This window comes from Tamandua tetradactyla, chromosome 7, assembly GCF_023851605.1.
Source record: "Tamandua tetradactyla isolate mTamTet1 chromosome 7, mTamTet1.pri, whole genome shotgun sequence".
In the NCBI taxonomy this organism is placed as follows: Eukaryota; Metazoa; Chordata; class Mammalia; order Pilosa; family Myrmecophagidae; genus Tamandua; species Tamandua tetradactyla.
The window spans coordinates 91,183,651-91,199,801 of record NC_135333.1 but is presented as its reverse complement, the minus strand read 5'-3'; the positions used below and the strand labels follow the sequence as shown (position 1 = coordinate 91,199,801).

The 16,151-nt window shown below is 40.0% G+C and overlaps 1 protein-coding gene across 3 annotated transcripts; it reads left to right on the top strand.

The window, feature by feature from the left end:
* Positions 1-1,649: 1,649 nt before the first annotated feature.
* Positions 1,650-15,802, top strand: PTHLH (parathyroid hormone like hormone). 3 transcript variants are annotated; one of them, XM_077167950.1, is made up of 4 exons: positions 1,650-1,851; positions 4,675-4,800; positions 10,865-11,281; positions 15,343-15,802. In XM_077167950.1, exons 2-4 carry the CDS (start codon positions 4,700-4,702, stop codon positions 15,350-15,352), a joined length of 528 nt encoding a protein of 175 aa, XP_077024065.1. In that variant the 5' UTR covers positions 1,650-1,851; positions 4,675-4,699; the 3' UTR covers positions 15,353-15,802. The 3 variants fall into 3 exon arrangements, with proteins under 3 accessions (XP_077024065.1, XP_077024066.1, XP_077024064.1); XM_077167951.1 differs by lacking the exon at positions 1,650-1,851 and adding an exon at positions 3,940-4,492; XM_077167949.1 differs by lacking the exon at positions 1,650-1,851 and adding an exon at positions 4,034-4,139.
* Positions 15,803-16,151: the final 349 nt, after the last annotated feature.

The window sequence follows — 16,151 nt, the reverse complement described above, 5'->3', positions numbered from 1 at the left end:
GCTACCCGACATAAATTACAGGTTGGAGGATTGTAGGATGAGCCAGGTGGGACTTGGAACTCCCTGTGCTCTCCTACCAGCTCAGAGCTTCCTACTTAGAAAGAGCCAAGGATTTGGTCTAGCCAAGGGCGTGGGGTAGGCACCGGTCCAAGAGATCAGGATTCGGACACTACACATTTTTTTCTCGCTTTCTTTCTTTCCACGATCCCTACGCCCATCCCTGGGGAGAAGACTCTTCTGCAGAAGTGTTTTTATGGTTATTGGTTTGGAAAGTGCACAAGCACTCATTTTAGAGAATTGGTCCCAAGAGATCCCATTCCTTAATGATTGTTTCATTGCATGTTGGCTTGAACTCCTCCCGGGAAATTAGCCTCACGTCTGGTGCCTGGGAAAGCTGTTTGGCCAGGAAGGAGGGACAGGTGAGGATGGGTTAAGGCCACTTTTTCAAGGGAGCTATCCAGTCAGCCTGATGCATAGCTAGGCTCTGTACCCTGAGGCAGTTCCTTCAGATGTCGCCAGCCATCTCTTCCCAGAGGAGAAGCCTCTGTTTGAGTTTTAATTCTTATCTAACTACAAAGAGATTTAATAATGAAACCTGCCCTTTTCTAATTCTACTTGGAATTTAAAGGTATTACATTTCCTTTTCTCTTTTGCTACCTTGAGGTCAGCTGGCAATAGCCATTTCTCAAGTCTCAGTATGGGCAAGTGAGTAGAACCCTCTTGGAATGGAACCAAATGATTATTTGAACTGGTTATGCAAACTTGTCTATGCAAACAGAAAAAGGTCAGAGAAGAGAAGGGATGGATTTAGTTGTTTGATTTTATAGAACTTTTTAATGACCTTCTTTAAATTGTAATTGAATTATCCATGAGTATAAAATAATTCATACATAATGTTTGTTGTGACAAACAGCATGCTTTCATGGGATTTCAAAGAAAAGCTTGGAGCAACAGATTGGCAAATGTTAAATCTGGATGCCTACTGGGAATAAGACAAGGAAATTTCTGAGCCCAGGTGCACTAGGCACTTTTTTTGGTTTGTACTATTATTTATTGGCTTGTTGTTTGGACTGAGGAAGCAAGAAAGAAGAAAGACAAAGAAGCTAAACATAAACACTACTTTATTTTTTTGTAAATTCCAAGAGGAGATAGCCCTGGAGATATGTCAGCTGGTTAGTCAAACATGAATTTAAAACTACATTCAGAAATATAGAAAACCTCTTTTAAAAATTGGGATAAAACACTGCCAATGGGGGTTGGAAGATGGAAGTCTGGGACTTGCCTGTGGGCTACGTATTTGTGTAGGTGTAGATCTCACAATGCCAAATTCTGCACTTGAAAACACTTCAGATTAAAGGCAGGCCTTCAAAACATCCTATTTGCTAGGTGCATTCATGAGGATAACAAGGCCTAGCAAAACATTCAGATTCTTTATTGGCACTGGTTCTTTTCCTAAGCCTCAGCCTCACAAAAAAAAAAGGCAACCTCCTAACATGCCTCATTTGCAGTCATGTGTCCTCAACATTACTGTAGAGGTTACTCAGCTATATTGGGAGCTAGATGATGTCAGAAAATATTCTTTTCCAAAGAGACAGGGCCTAGGTATATAATGAGACAAATTTCAGACTTTCTACTGTGGGTAATAAGCAGGGCAGCTTAGATGAGGTGCCTGCTTTCTAATAATTACCTTTGGTGAAAGCATAAAGGGCTCCTTACAGGAAGTTTTAAATTCATTTAAGATTTAATGTTACTTTTCTAAAGAACAAAAAATAATTATTTCAGGAAGAGACTGCTGAAAAGATCTCCCTCTTTTGGCCAGAAGGGCAGAGAGAAGACTAAATCAAGAAAAAGGTGAGGTAATAAATTAAGAGGAAATTTCCATATTTCAAGTATATAAAGACTATTTATTTTTCCTGTGTCTATATATTTTTTCTTTTCGTGGAGGAGAGGAAATTCTAAAAATACTTGATAGATGTTTTACCATTAACACCAGAAAAGAGTGGGGGGGGGGGGGGGAAGAAAGGCGGGAAGGAGAAAGGGGTCAATTTTGTTTAAGTAGAAAAAGCAACATAAATCAAAGCAGTTTATTGAAGCCAGTCTTTCGTTTATAATGTTCTGGGAGTATAATGAATTTATTTACAGCATAAGTGATTTAATATTTTCAATGTGAATTTTGTTTTTAACCTTTTATTGGGAGAGGGTTGACTTTTTAAAGCCTGAGTAGTTTAAAACTTGGCTAAGTAGCCTTGGATTTTTTTATTATGGAAGCAAATATTATCATTTTAATGTGAAACATCTTGCAAGTATTAAATAGCTTGTTTGTGATTTACTTTTTACAGATTTCCCCCAGATCTAAAGATTACATTAAGTCTCCTGCATCTTTTTTGGAAAGAATTTATTATAAATCAGAAAGTGTTAGAGGTTCAAAGGTTGATATTTCTTACTGCTATTTCTTTCATGCCATGAAAACAGGTCTAACATTTAGAAATTCTTAAACATTCAAGGGAAGTTGTGGAAATTCCCAAACATTTTGGGGGGGGGGGGTAGTGTGGAAAGCAAGTCCTGTTTTGTTTTTAAGTATAGAGTTTAAAGCCATCAAGTGAGGGAGCTTCTGAAAAGGGGTGCCTCGAACAAAACCAAGCATCAAACATTAACTGTTGTTAACGCGAGAGGAGCGGAGAGGAGCGCGGGTCGGTGAGAGGGCGCTATTTCACCCATCCTTGGTAAAATGGTGTGGTTCCTAAATCGGAAAGCCAGGCTTGATAAAGGTCAGACCCCTGAATCACCTCACGCTAGCCTTCCAGAGGGTTGTAAAACCTACCAACAGCATAGCCTGTCTAGAAGATAAATATCCCTTGAATGCTTCCCAACCATCCGCGTTCATTTCAGAAAGATAGAGGAGGCCCATTGGGCGAATGCCCACATCCGCTGCAATCCTTTTATAAATGATACTGCCCAGTAATTCAGAGCAGTTTTTCTTCCAGCCCAACGGCTTTGGGAAGAGCCCTCTGCTTTCGTAGTCTCTCCTGGGCAGAGCAACGTACAGAGATTGTTCCGCTGCATCTGTGGGCAGAAGCAGCCGTTCAGCTCACTCATCCTAAAATTTGTACCAGGGGGTTGGAGGGAAGTGGCGAGAGAGTAGGGGATCTGGAGTTAGGGTAGGTGAGACTGCTGCCGGTGTGCGAAAAGAACCGTGTGCTTGACCCAGGAGCGTCATCCTTCAGCAGTTCAAAAGGTCTTCATCTTCTGCTCGGGTTTTCTTGGATGGGCTCCAGATGTCCCCAGCTGGTCTCTGAGACAGCAAGAAATCCTATCCCGATCTGAAGTCTGAATCCGTTTTTGTTCTTCTAAGCGAAAGATCTCCCCGTCCCTGGCAGATGCTCCCCACTTAACTCGTCCCAGTAAAGAACCAGAGAAAGGGTTTCCATCACGCGCCCCGAGCTCCCCAGCGAGCTTAGGGTTCCTTAAAGCCACAGGCCAATGGCCCGCGACCTCCCTGCCGAGGCTCGGAAGAGCCCGCGCTCCCCTTCTTGGCTCCTCTCGCCAGCCCGCCCACCCGGAGCGGCTGCTGTGACTCGAGGGGGACCGTCACGCGAGCCCTCCGGGACCCCGACTCCCGGATCCGCGGCGGGCGGCGCAGGGCGAAAGCGAGCGGATCCGCCTACGCCCCCGACCCGGGGGACTGAGCTGCGGGGCCCGCGCTCCGGGGTGGGGCCCGGCGGGCCGGGGGCAGCGCCGGGGAAGACGGGGGCGGGGGGCGGGGGGCGGTGCGGCTCGCGCGCATTTCGGGTTCCCCGCGCCCCTCCGCGAGCTCCGGCCGCGCGTCGCCGCCCCCGTCCCCCGCTCGCCCCCAGCGCGTTCCTAGGGCGCCACCTCTTTGCGACTCGCTCACTTTTCCGGCAGGTTTGCCTCCGAGCGTGTGAATATTCCTCTGCTCAGCTTTCACCTCGCCTCCAACCTGCGCCGCCGGGCAGGCATGCCTCCCCGCCCGTGAAGCGGGGCTGCCGCCGCCCCTCTGCGCCGCTGTTAACCCGCCCTCACTGCCACCTGGCCCTCCCGATCGAAGACACACGCACTTGAAACTTGTTCTCAGGGTGTGTGGAATCAACTTTCCGGAAACAACCAGCCCACCAGAGGAGGTAGATAGACAGCTATGGATATATATATGGGTCTCGCTACAAGTGGCTCTGGAACCAAACGGCCTGATTCGCAAAGAAGCTGACTTCGGAGGGACAGGGAGGAAGGCTTTCTCTTCTTTTAGAAGGGAGGTAGCCCTGCTTCCCGAACCCACGAGAGCCGCTGGCCTAATTAGACACTGCTACTGGAGACGTATAAAAACACTACTCAACCTCGATGCATATATAAAACCATTTCATTTTCGCTATTATTTCGGAGGAAGCGCCTCTGATTTTTCTTTTTTTGGGGGGGGGGGGGTCCCTTTTGCCTGTGTGTTTTGGAAAAAGCACAACTGGAGTATCTGGTTCCTAAATAAGTAAGTGCTGAGATAGTCTTCAGAGAAAGTGTGTGTGTGTTTTGTTTTACTATTTGCAATGTGAGAGATCCCCCTTGGTGTTGAAGAGGCTATTTGAGAGCAGACTAAAAGGGGTCGGAGGGGACTGCAGGGAGATGGACAGTCCAGACTGACATTTCGGGCTCTTTTCCACTCTGTTGCAGGTCCAGAGAGCGAGAATCGGATACGATGCTGCGGAGGCTGGTTCAACAGTGGGGCGTCGCGGTGTTCCTGCTGAGCTACTCGGTGCCCTCCTGCGGGCGCTCGGTGGAGGGGCTCGGCCGCCGACTGTGAGTGCTCTGTCCTCCCGGGGGCGCCGGGTGACGGCTGAGGCCAGTGAGAGCGGCTGCCAGGCGGGGCGCTGCCCGGGGCCCGCAACGGTCACAGATGCTCCCCGCCCGGGTTAGATAGCTAGTGATCAGGCTACCTGCGGAAGGCCGAGTCCTCCGACTGCCGGGGAAAACTGGTTGAACCTCAGGGACAGACAGGCGGGAGATAAGTTATAAATGGGTTTCGGTAAGAGGGAGCGTTTTACAGAATCTCCTCTAAGCAAAGATCCTCTGCCCCTAGTGAAAGAAAACGGTTACTTTCAGAACCTGGGAAGATTTTGAAACTCTGCGGGTTACAAGAGAGTTAGATAACTAGGAAGAAGCTGAGGAGTCTTAGGGGACATATGTGTGTGTGCACTTGTGGGCATACTGAAATGTGGCAGTTTGTGTGTGAAAAGCAAAAGGCTGACATCTAATTTTATTATGAATGACATAATTTTAAGCACATAAATGGCACCATATTACATAATGAAGGCACATTATTATATAATAAAGTAGTGACAACTTTGCAGTGGCACTATTTCAGTGTTAGTATTGATGCAGTTCAGCAACACTAGAGTGCTCAATTTTAGATGTGGAAATTTTTCTTGAAATTATTTCTAATGGTTCTTTAATATATGTCTAATATTTGCATTGTAGACTGAAAACTTTTAATTTGGTATTTTCAATTGCTGGTTCTTTTAAGCTTAATTTTGACTTCAGCATAAACATACATCCACACACACGGAGAAGCATCGGGGTGCCCTTTAATTGAAAAGCTGGAAGAGTGGTTTAGAGCAATATGTAACATTATCTTAACATCAGTATTGTGATACAGTTTTTGGATGGTCTTAAACTGCAAACTCAGTTCAGTGTTCTAGAACACTCTAAAGTTGAAGAACTAAGAAGAGTTTGACTCTGGAATAGGAATTGAGACATTTTTGTAATTGTTATACTAACAACAAAAATAGCAATATCTAATATTTACAATCAGATTCATAGAGTATCATTGTAAATTCTCCAGGCTGTGCAAAAAGGTAACTGTTTTGCATGTGCCCTTGGTCTATTATTATTAGAGCAGAAAATCCTTAAGTAAAATTACTTTAGACATGTCTGAACCTTGGCACCAAAATGAAAATCTATTATGAATCTCCCAAAGCAAATTGTGTAGAGCACTGTACTGAAGATAAAGCTGAATCGTATTCCTCCAATCAACATTTTACTGATGTACTTCTGAAAATTATCTCTGGACTTTTGCTCATTTTGAGACTTGTATTAAGTTCAATTTTTTTTTTAGTCATAGATAAATACAGGCGAAGACTGAATTTTTAAAAGCACATTAAATGCTATATTTATTTGGCTAAGAAATACTGTCTTGGAACATAGCCAACTTTTTCTTTAATGCTGTTTAAGAAGTAGTTGCTTTCTCTTTCTGATAAATAATAAATGAACCATGATTAAATCCACAGTTATGAAATAAAATACTGCTAAGTTGTCCTAACAGCTATTTTTAACTCTTTCTTTGTTGCACCTTGCAAAAAAACACATGAAGAAGCATTTAGCAGCCAGAAACTCTGTTACAGTTTTGTTTGTGGGTGAAATATAATAGTGCAGTCAAACGCTCACACTCAGCAGACAAACTACCATGAAACATTCTTGTAGTTAATGGCTAATAGATCATCACATTACAGTCATGATTTTTCATAGAGGCAAAAATCATCAGTAGATGAAGATGTTCCATCAAGTTATTACAGCCAAATGGAGTTTTTAAAAAACAAGTCATTATTTTTGCATTGCTGCCAAGTAACAGTAAATTCTGTGTGCTAGACAAAACAGTCTACTATTAAGCTAAATCAAGCTAGTTTCTTGAACTAGCTTGAAAGAAATTTTAACGTATAGTCAAGCCATACTTCTCCCCAGTTACTCTTCACAACAAGTATTAGGGGAACTGCTTTGAAAACAGATTTTTTAAAGGAGAGGAAACTGCTACAAGAACAATAATAACAGTTGCTATATCAAGCAAAGGAGGAAATAAGAAGTTGCGAGTCTTTTTGACTTGCTAATTCAAAAGACTTTACTTAATGGAGCTTCAGCAGGAGTAATTTGGAGGTTGGAAAGTGAAGCCTATGGACTTTCTTGTTCAAGTGGATAGGGTTTTCCGCAGGTGGCGACCTCTATATTAAGCTAGAGAGGGAACCCCAGTACAGTCGGAAACCTAAAACATCACTGGATGATTTGCTTGGGAACCAGACTGGGTCGATTCCATTTAATGAAAAGCATAACTTTCGACTGAGTCATTTGGGTTGGAAGGGACTTCTGGTGAGTCATCTTAACTCTAACACCCTAACCCTGTCTCTTCCGTGTACCACAGAACTTTTCTTCTCAAACACAAAGTCCTTCCTTAGCAGCCTAGCATCAGCACAGGCATGCTGTTTCTTCCTGTGCTGGAAAAAAAGTCTCCATCACCCTGTTTGTTCCCTGTTCCTTGACAGGTGCTTAAGAAACTTAATCTTCTTCCTTGAAAATTCCTTTGAGAGTCACTTTGCTTTAAAGTGGAAGAGCTATGTTCTGACTAAATTTAGAATTATCTGCATTAAACATTTCCTCACATTTTTGCATTACTCTTGACAATAATGAAAGGAAATCAGGAAGCACAGCATAGTCATTTTTCCACGTTGATGCTTTAGGTATGTAATAAATGTATTGGTGCTTTAGGTATGTAATAAATATGAGCTGTGGTACTGTGTAATATAGAGTAGCATACTGTTATTGAAGCCATATTTCCAACTTAAATATTAGAGTTATCTATATAGAAAACCTCCTCTGTCAAGTTTATTACTGACCACTTATGTATATCTAGTTTTTATCTGCCATCCATTTATCCTTGTCAGTCCTGTCTTATATTTTGGAAATATATTGAAGGATTGATAGACCTTATTCCTTGTTGATGATAACAGATCCCATTATACAACTATTCCTCCAATTCCTTAATCAGAAGTTCATTTTCTACAATATCTTAAATTTAGAAGTCTTGGAAATACTCAGTAAATTGACAGCATTTTAAATTTAGTTTTTTAAAAAAAAATGTGTGCTTTCTAATATACCAACAATTACCCCTAAAAGGCATAAGGAAAGCTTTGCACCTCACAAGAAATGTGCTGTTATATAAACTGGACAAACACATGCCATATTGTTGACTTTTTACAAAATGGAAGGATAGAATGATCCCTCCATTTCTGATGAGAACCATCCTGGGAAAATACAGGGCTTAAGTTAGGAAGGCACTGTGACTCACAGTTGACAGGCTGGCCATGATGACAGAGGCATGTTTGCCAGGCAGGGTGGGCAGAAGCCATGGTGGCTTGATTAAAACAGACCAACTATTACAAGTTTTGGCTTAGAGTTAAGCTAGAATGGGCTGTATTATAAATTTGGAGAGCAATATAAATGGGAAGGGACATCTGCCAGGAATCGAGAAAGAAATAAAAGCCCCAATCCTATCAATGATTACTGTTAAGAACTTTTTAATGTGATATTTTGCTAAAAGATACTTATTAAACTGTAATGCTTATGAAATATGACATTATATCAGTCCTATTCTTTAAAATGTCATGAGAGAATAGAAGTATATTGTGCTTAGTACCAAAGTCTCAAATTTGGAGATTATTAAAAATTTCCAGAATACGAAATATTGCCACAGAGTAAGTGAATTTTAATCTGGTCACATGTGGCACCTTCAAAAAGGAAAAGAGAATTCACGGCTCATTTAAACCAGGCTCCTGTTAAATTCCTTTCCATTAAGTAATGTCTTTTTAGAACAAGCTACATGGCTTAAAGTCAGTCCACATACTAAAATGCTAGAAGGAAGCTGGGTTTCTGGTAATGATGGCAATAGCCTTACCTCTTTCTCCCTCTCCTTTTGACTCACAGTATAACTAGACAATATCTCATTCCCTTTGTCATAGCTAAACTCTGGTAACCTTAGTTCCATGTTTTGGTGATGAAAATGGACTGCTTGGAGCATAAGTTTGGTTTTCAAGGAAAGTGGTGAACTGCTGTCCACTTGCCCAATGTGTGGTTGCCGGCACTGGCTCAGTACCTTATACACGGCCCTTCCTGTTCCCTCCAAGTAAGATGCTTCAGCTTCAGTTGAAGAAAAGGCTGAAGAAGTTGACAAAACTGTATATATATATATACAGGCGTGGGCAGGTTCCAGGAATCCAACCCAGGTCTCCCGCATAGCAAGAGAGAATTCTACCACTGAGTACCCTTGCACCACCCTAAAACAATATTGTTTTTAGAATCTGAAGACCTAGTGTTTTCAGAGCCCTGGCTCTGCCACTTTCTTGTTGTGTGACCAATAGTGAATCATTTAATCTCTCTGAACCTCACTCTTCTAATCTATAAAGTAGAGATAATAATGTTATTTATTATTGTCACATTTCTCTGAGGGGTTAATGAAGTTGTACAAAGCATTAAGGAACCCAGACACCACTGAGACAGGGAGGTAAGAATACATGGGAGAAAGTTAGAATGGGCATACCCTAAATACCCCTAAAGATTGGGAGAAAGATCAAAGAAGAAGGAGGAGTTATAACAAAGAAGATAGGATTTAACAAATGAGTATGACTGCTGAATCATTATATTGATATTTCTTTTAGTCTCCAGTGTCTTGGAGCAGCTAGAAGAAAAACCTAAAATTGTGGAACTGTAGCCCATTCCAAACTCTGAAATCTCTTTTACAACTAATTGTTGCAGTATGTTTAGAAATTTATTGCATTTTTGCATATGTTATTTTTTTTCATAATTAGGGAACAAAAAGGAGAATACGTGGGAGATAGCCCTGTAAAATACCCTCAGCTAGTTCTGAACATGAGCCAGTTTGGAGGGCTATTCCAGTAGTAGAAAAGGAAATTAGGAGAAGTAGGGTTAAGGCAAGCTAATTAATCTGCATAATCCTTAAAAATGCTTAATAATGTATATAACGAATAATAAGGGAAAACATGGATGGGCATTTAAGCAAGAGTCAGCATGTCATCTAAAAGGATTGACAGAGAAGTAAGTGTGTACTTATTCAATGTACTTTCATCAGAGTGAGGCTTAAATAGAAAAATCACTTCATATTTGTTCCTAGAGCTATTTTGAAGGCAAAGAGAACAAGTAGATAAGTGAATTTCTCGATTAAGTACTAAGGATAATACCCTCTGAAATTCAAAACTAAAAAACAAAAACACCACCTTGAAACAAGAAGAAATAGGATGATCTGAATTTAAACACATAAAGCCATTTTAAGGAAACTACCCCCTACTTTACAGAAAAATGTATTCTTTCTCTTTCTGTCTCTCTCTGTCTGACATTGGCCTTCAAATGTAGGTTTTTGGTAGTCTGTTGTCAATCATCATGTTAAAATTCAGTCTGTTAGGTAGTTTTCTAGACAGCTTCACTGCTTACTTCATTCTTCAGCCTTTATTTGCTTTTCCTCTTACTGTATGCTGCTTTTTGAGATTCACTATTACTATTTTCTTAATGGGAGAAGTGTGTGTGTATGTGTGTGTGTTTGGGAGGGTTGGAGATTATATAAGTAAAGTCAACATCCTTTTTATTTCCTGAACTAGGATTTCCAGATTTACTTCCAACAGAACTCTGAAAAAATGTGAAGAGAAGCTCAATGGTTTCTGTCCCTTTCCAATAGCATAACTGAGATATAACACATAAGATTTGGAGGGAACATAGAAATCACTGAATATGACCCATTCCTTTTTTTTTCGGTTTTTGGTTTCGTTTTGTTTTGTTTGCAAATGAAGCACCTGATGCCCAGGAATACTCATGTTCCCAACAAGGGACACAAACCTAGTAAGAGAAAGAATTCGGACTCGGAGCTAGAGCCTCCTAACTGCCAGCTCTGCCTTTCCGTTCTCCACCCCTTCCTCGCTCTGTGCCGTGTTGGACCAGCTAGAAACCAGAGGAATTTGCTCATGTCTGCGTTGTCGCTACCATCAACTAAAATGTAATTGTTTTCTTCCCCTCTTGATATTTTTTCTTATAGCAAAAGAGCAGTGTCTGAGCATCAGCTCCTTCATGACAAGGGGAAATCCATTCAAGATCTACGGCGACGATTCTTTCTTCACCATCTGATTGCAGAAATCCACACAGCGGAAATCAGAGCTACCTCGGAGGTTTCCCCAAACTCGAAGCCTGCTCCCAACACAAAGAACCATCCCGTACGATTTGGGTCTGATGATGAGGGCAGATACCTAACTCAGGAGACTAATAAGGTGGACACATACAAAGAGCAGCCACTGAAGACACCCGGGAAGAAAAAGAAAGGCAAGCCTGGGAAGCGCAAGGAACAGGAAAAGAAAAAGCGGCGAACTCGATCTGTCTGGTGGAAGTCTGGAGCACCTGAGAGTGAGCTAGGGCACTTGTCTGACATCTCCACAACATCGCTGGAGCTCAATTTACGGTAACTGGCTCCTCTGCCCCACAGCCTCTCCTTGCTTGGTGCTCTCAGCTGAGCCTTGTCGCCTCCCTTCTGCCTTGGCTTAGATAAACCTAATTTTGTTTTCTCCTTTCACTCTCTGTTATCAAATGTTCTAAAATGTAAACGCTTAACAAAACCAAGATGACCCAGCATTCTGTCTGCCTTAAAGCATTGCCCACTTCTGCCACCCACAATTTTTCAATCTATTTCTCTTTTTTCCATACCACCCCCCATGCCCCAACACCAATTCTTGACTACTCTATGAAATAATTTCTTGTATAATCTTCAGAAGCTAGTGACCATCTTCATCATTTGCTGGAGAAGTGCATTTATTCCCTAATGCTCAAATCTTGGCAAGCTTTAAAGAGAGCATGTAGAAGAGAGAATGTAGAAACCTTCTTCTTTGATATAAAAGACAAACACTGCAGAAGCATGTCTTATCGTAAATATTTCTGAGCCATTCATACTTTTACGTTTATCTCTGGTTTCTACCAGTTGATGAAAAACCATTGTGGTTTCTTGATATCTTTAAATATTGGCTTAGGAAGGATATAAGTTTTTCTCATGCATCTGTTTGTCCAGTGGAAATATTTTCTTTAGGGTAATGCAGAAGAGAGAGTAATGCAGAAAGGATAATAAAACCTCCAGCTTAGGGCAGGCCACTGTGGCTCAGCAGGCAAGAACGCTTGCCTGCCGTGCCCGAAGTCCCGGGTTCAGTTCCCCGTGCTTGCCCATGTGAAAAAAAAAAAAAAACCTCCAGCTTACATGGCTTGCTTATCCTCAGTTTAGGTCCAAATTTTGGGTTTGAATGTATTAAAATTCTTAAACTTGGGCAAGTTTAAGACTTTCTAAGATTCACTTTTCTGTTCTGGAAAATGAAGATAATTACCAACTTCATGGAGGTCAGTGAAGATTAGCTGAGATTACATGGGTTAAATAACTATCATACAGTAAAACTCAATACCTCCAACTTAATGTTATTTTAGGGCATTTTGCATCTAGTTCTGATTGCACCAGCTACATAGATAGATGATGTTAGGTAGATCTGGGATTTAATTCCCTGTTTCCTGATTCTTAGGCCCGTGCTATACTGGCACTGCTTTTTTATACATGCATTTCCACTGAGGACCTTTTTCTGTTTTTTCACTTCTTGGTACAGCACTTCTATGGGGTTTGAAAGAAAGAGGAAAACAACACAAGAACACATCACATGCAACTAACAACCTCATTATTTAAGAGTCCCCTGATACTTCTCCCTTCCCACTGACTCTGGTAGAGATAGAATTACATAGTGATGTTGTAAAGAAGAGTCTGAATCTATTTACCATCAGTTCTCTCTTTGAATTGAACTGACAAAGTCATCATTAAATAGCATATAAAATAGCAGTTATTTTGGAAAAGAGGTACAGCTTCAGTAATCAATGGGCAGTGAAACCAGAGAAAACTTTAGCACAGTGAATGATCTAACAGAACTATATGGGTAGCAAACCTATTAACTCTTGGCTTATTGCATATTTTCAGTGTATTTTAAGATAATGATCCTAACTGTACATCTGTGCATATTTATAACAAATGCTAAAATCTATTTTTATCCATTGTCTTTTATAGATATGCATATATATATACATGTGTATTAGAGTTATAAAAGCAGAAGTATAAATACTTCTGTATGGATTTTATTCATTTACAATTTGCAATGCTCCTAAGTGTCTGGATAAATCATGAAAAAAAGCACTTATCAATTCTTGTGCCCAAAGCTACCCGTAAGTTAAAGTAGGTCTAGTGAAAATTAGCCAATGACCTAATCAAATCCAGGCCTAGGACTGAAAAGAAATAGAATGTTTCTACTTCTCCTTTCTCCTCCCTGGTTGTGAGGGACGTTCATGGAAAGCACTGTGTGTTTGGCAGCCAAATGTTGGCGCTCTCCCGTTGTATCCCAACAGAGAGGTGCAGGGAAAAGAGGGGAAATTTAGGAGTGGATTAATGAGAACATATGCGGACATGCAAATTTTGTAATCCAAATAAAATATTTTCAGTATAACTATTTTTAAGTTTTATAAGAGACCAATCTTTTATTAATGTCTTCTTTTTAGCTTTGGACATTGTTACGTTACTATCTGAGAGGTCTGATAAGATGACAAGCATGAACTTTATTATGATATAAGTAGTATCTTTTAAAACAAATTACTGAGCTAAAATTATCTCCTTTCACATGAACCATTCGATGGGAAATATATAGCATTAAATTTTGGAATTTTTGATGTTACAAAGCTGTCCATATCCAGTAGGTCTCATTTAATTGATATTATATTTTGCCTTGGTAAATCTTGATTCAGAAATAAATAACAAAATGCTTTTTAGTAGTCAGGAGATGTAGGACTGTAAAGTGTTGTTAAACATATACACATAATAAACATGCAATATACTTTTAGCACATACTGTATGCTTTACTTTCTATCCATTATGTGCCTTGGTTAAAGGAGAGGGGATAACAAGTAAACTAGCTGGGCAGGGTGAAATATACTAAAAAGATCTTTTCCTTGGCCCTTTAACTTTGTTCTTTTCTCTTTCTTTTCTTCAGAGGAAATAATTTTTCAAAATACTATTCATTACCCCCTTGTTCGTGCTACTCAAACTCATGTACTAAATACCGTTTAGTACAAAAATATTTTCAAATCACTACAGTAAAAACAAAACAAAACTTGATTTTTTGTGGTCATCTCTTTGGTTTTATTCATAAAATCCATCTACATCCACTCACCAGTTAAAATGTTAATATTAAACTCCTCTTTTCTCTACTATTAAGAGCTATTTCATCATTCCCACCAAAACCACCAGAGGAGAGGTCAGTTCCTTAAGTCTTTAAATATCCTTAATGCCCAACTTGCTTTTCTTTCATCAAGCTGCACATAAAATTCCTAAATTGTCAAGAATCTGCTCCTCTGTGGGTCTCACACCCATGTGTGTCTGCCATGTAAAATTCTGCCCACAACTCTGGCAATTCGTGCAATGGCACAGTCAACCAAATTCCATTCCATAGTTGTTTCCCTAGAAACTCACACATATTCACTAAACTAGACTACACACAGAGAAGAGCAAGGCGGAGAGAAAAGTACAGAAACTCTGCTGACCCATCTGAAAATACTTGTCGATACAGTGTTTAAGAAGATTGGAAGGGCATCACTCCCAAGGGGTACCTTATTCTGTTTAATAAAACAAGCACAGTGAGATAGAGTATCACTTTATATTTTTAATCAATCTGTTCATTTCAATCTGAATTTCAATCTGTTCTTACTTATTTTCCAATTTGAAATAGGCATTCTCAATTCCTAAATTAATATCCATTCAAAAAACCAGCAGAGTGAGAGACAAATAATTCTAACTTCGTTTTGGCTTCCGAAACTAAAATACAGTAATAGTTTCATTTGTTGGTATTTAGGAGCAGTTAAAGATAAGACGTTTATCACCATATCATCAGCCAAACATGCTGTTTGACTATTTGTCTTTTCAAGATTTTGCAAAAGTCACTCACTTTCACTAACCTCACCCACCCTCTATTATCCGAGCCAGAGACTGGCCAAATAAGAACAACCTGAAGAATAAGTAACCTTTGCATTTCCCCCCTCCCACTGTCATCTGTCACTGGTCAAAGCGAGATGTTATTTGATGATGAATTGCCCACCCAAGCCCTATATTTCCAAACTCTCAAATTTGTCCCTTCTCTTCCCAAATGTGTCAGCTGGCAGCTCTTTGAAAATCCTTACAAGATCTCCTTTTTCTGACAGAGCATAATGAGAAATGCAAGCATCTTTGCTTTTGCACCACACTGAATCGGCCCTGTGACTGTGTCTGCTGAAGAGGTTCTGGAAAGTCATGCGGACCCCATAGGCACTTCTCTAGGAGAGAGTTTCAAGAAATCCCCTGAATTTCTTTCACACTGCAATTTCATGTTCCTTAAATTATAACCTTAGTTTTATGCCTCTTCATTTATAACAAGGATTAATGTATTCTCTCCTCTTTTTTTCCTATCTTTCATTTTGCAGGAGGCACTGAAATTTTCAGCAGAGGCCTTCAGAGCACATATTGGAGGATTCTGTAGTAGTGAACATATGGAAAGTATTAGAAATATTTATTGTCTGTAAATACTGTAAATGCATTGGAATAAAACAGTTGGTCTCGCTCATTGCTCTATGAAACTGCACATTGGTCATTGTGAATATTTTTTTTTTTGCCAAGGTTAATCCAATTATTATTATCACATTTACCATAATTTATTTTGTCGACTGATGTATTTATTTTGTAAATGTATCTTGGTGCTGCTGAATTTCTATATTTTTTTGTAACATAATGCACTTTAGATATACATATCAAGTATGTTGATAAATGACACAATAAAGTGTCTCTATTTTGTGGATGATTTTAACGAATGCCTAAATATAATAATCCAAGCTGATTTTCCCCTGTGCATGTAAAAATAGCAGTATTTTAAATTTGTAAAGAATGTCTAATAAAATATAATCTAATTATATTGTGACTCCAAGGGTGAATTATGTCCTTTAAGATTTCTAGTAGAAGGAACAAGATGTAATTTTCTTTTAACTACATTTGAAAATGGTCTTAAGCTTAATATGTTTATATTGGTGTATATGCCAACATTTCATATTAACTTTTAGTTAAGAATTGCTTAGAATGTAATTTGTTCCAGTATTTCACTTCTAGTGAAAGAGAATGGCCAAAGTGCCTAGACATCCTTTTATAAAATGCATTCAATTTGAAGTGGAATCAGGGAGGGCAAGAAAGAAACAGAGATGTCAGGAAGAAACCTAGTCCATAGGAGTCAGCCTGAACTACA

Coding starts and splice junctions, on each gene's coding strand:
- PTHLH (XM_077167950.1), top strand. CDS start 4,700: ATGCTGCGGAGGCTGGTTCAACAGTGGGGCGTCGCGGTGTTCCTGCTG. Junction 4,801..10,864: donor GAGGGGCTCGGCCGCCGACT/GTGAGTGCTCTG, acceptor TTTTTCTTATAG/CAAAAGAGCAGTGTCTGAGC.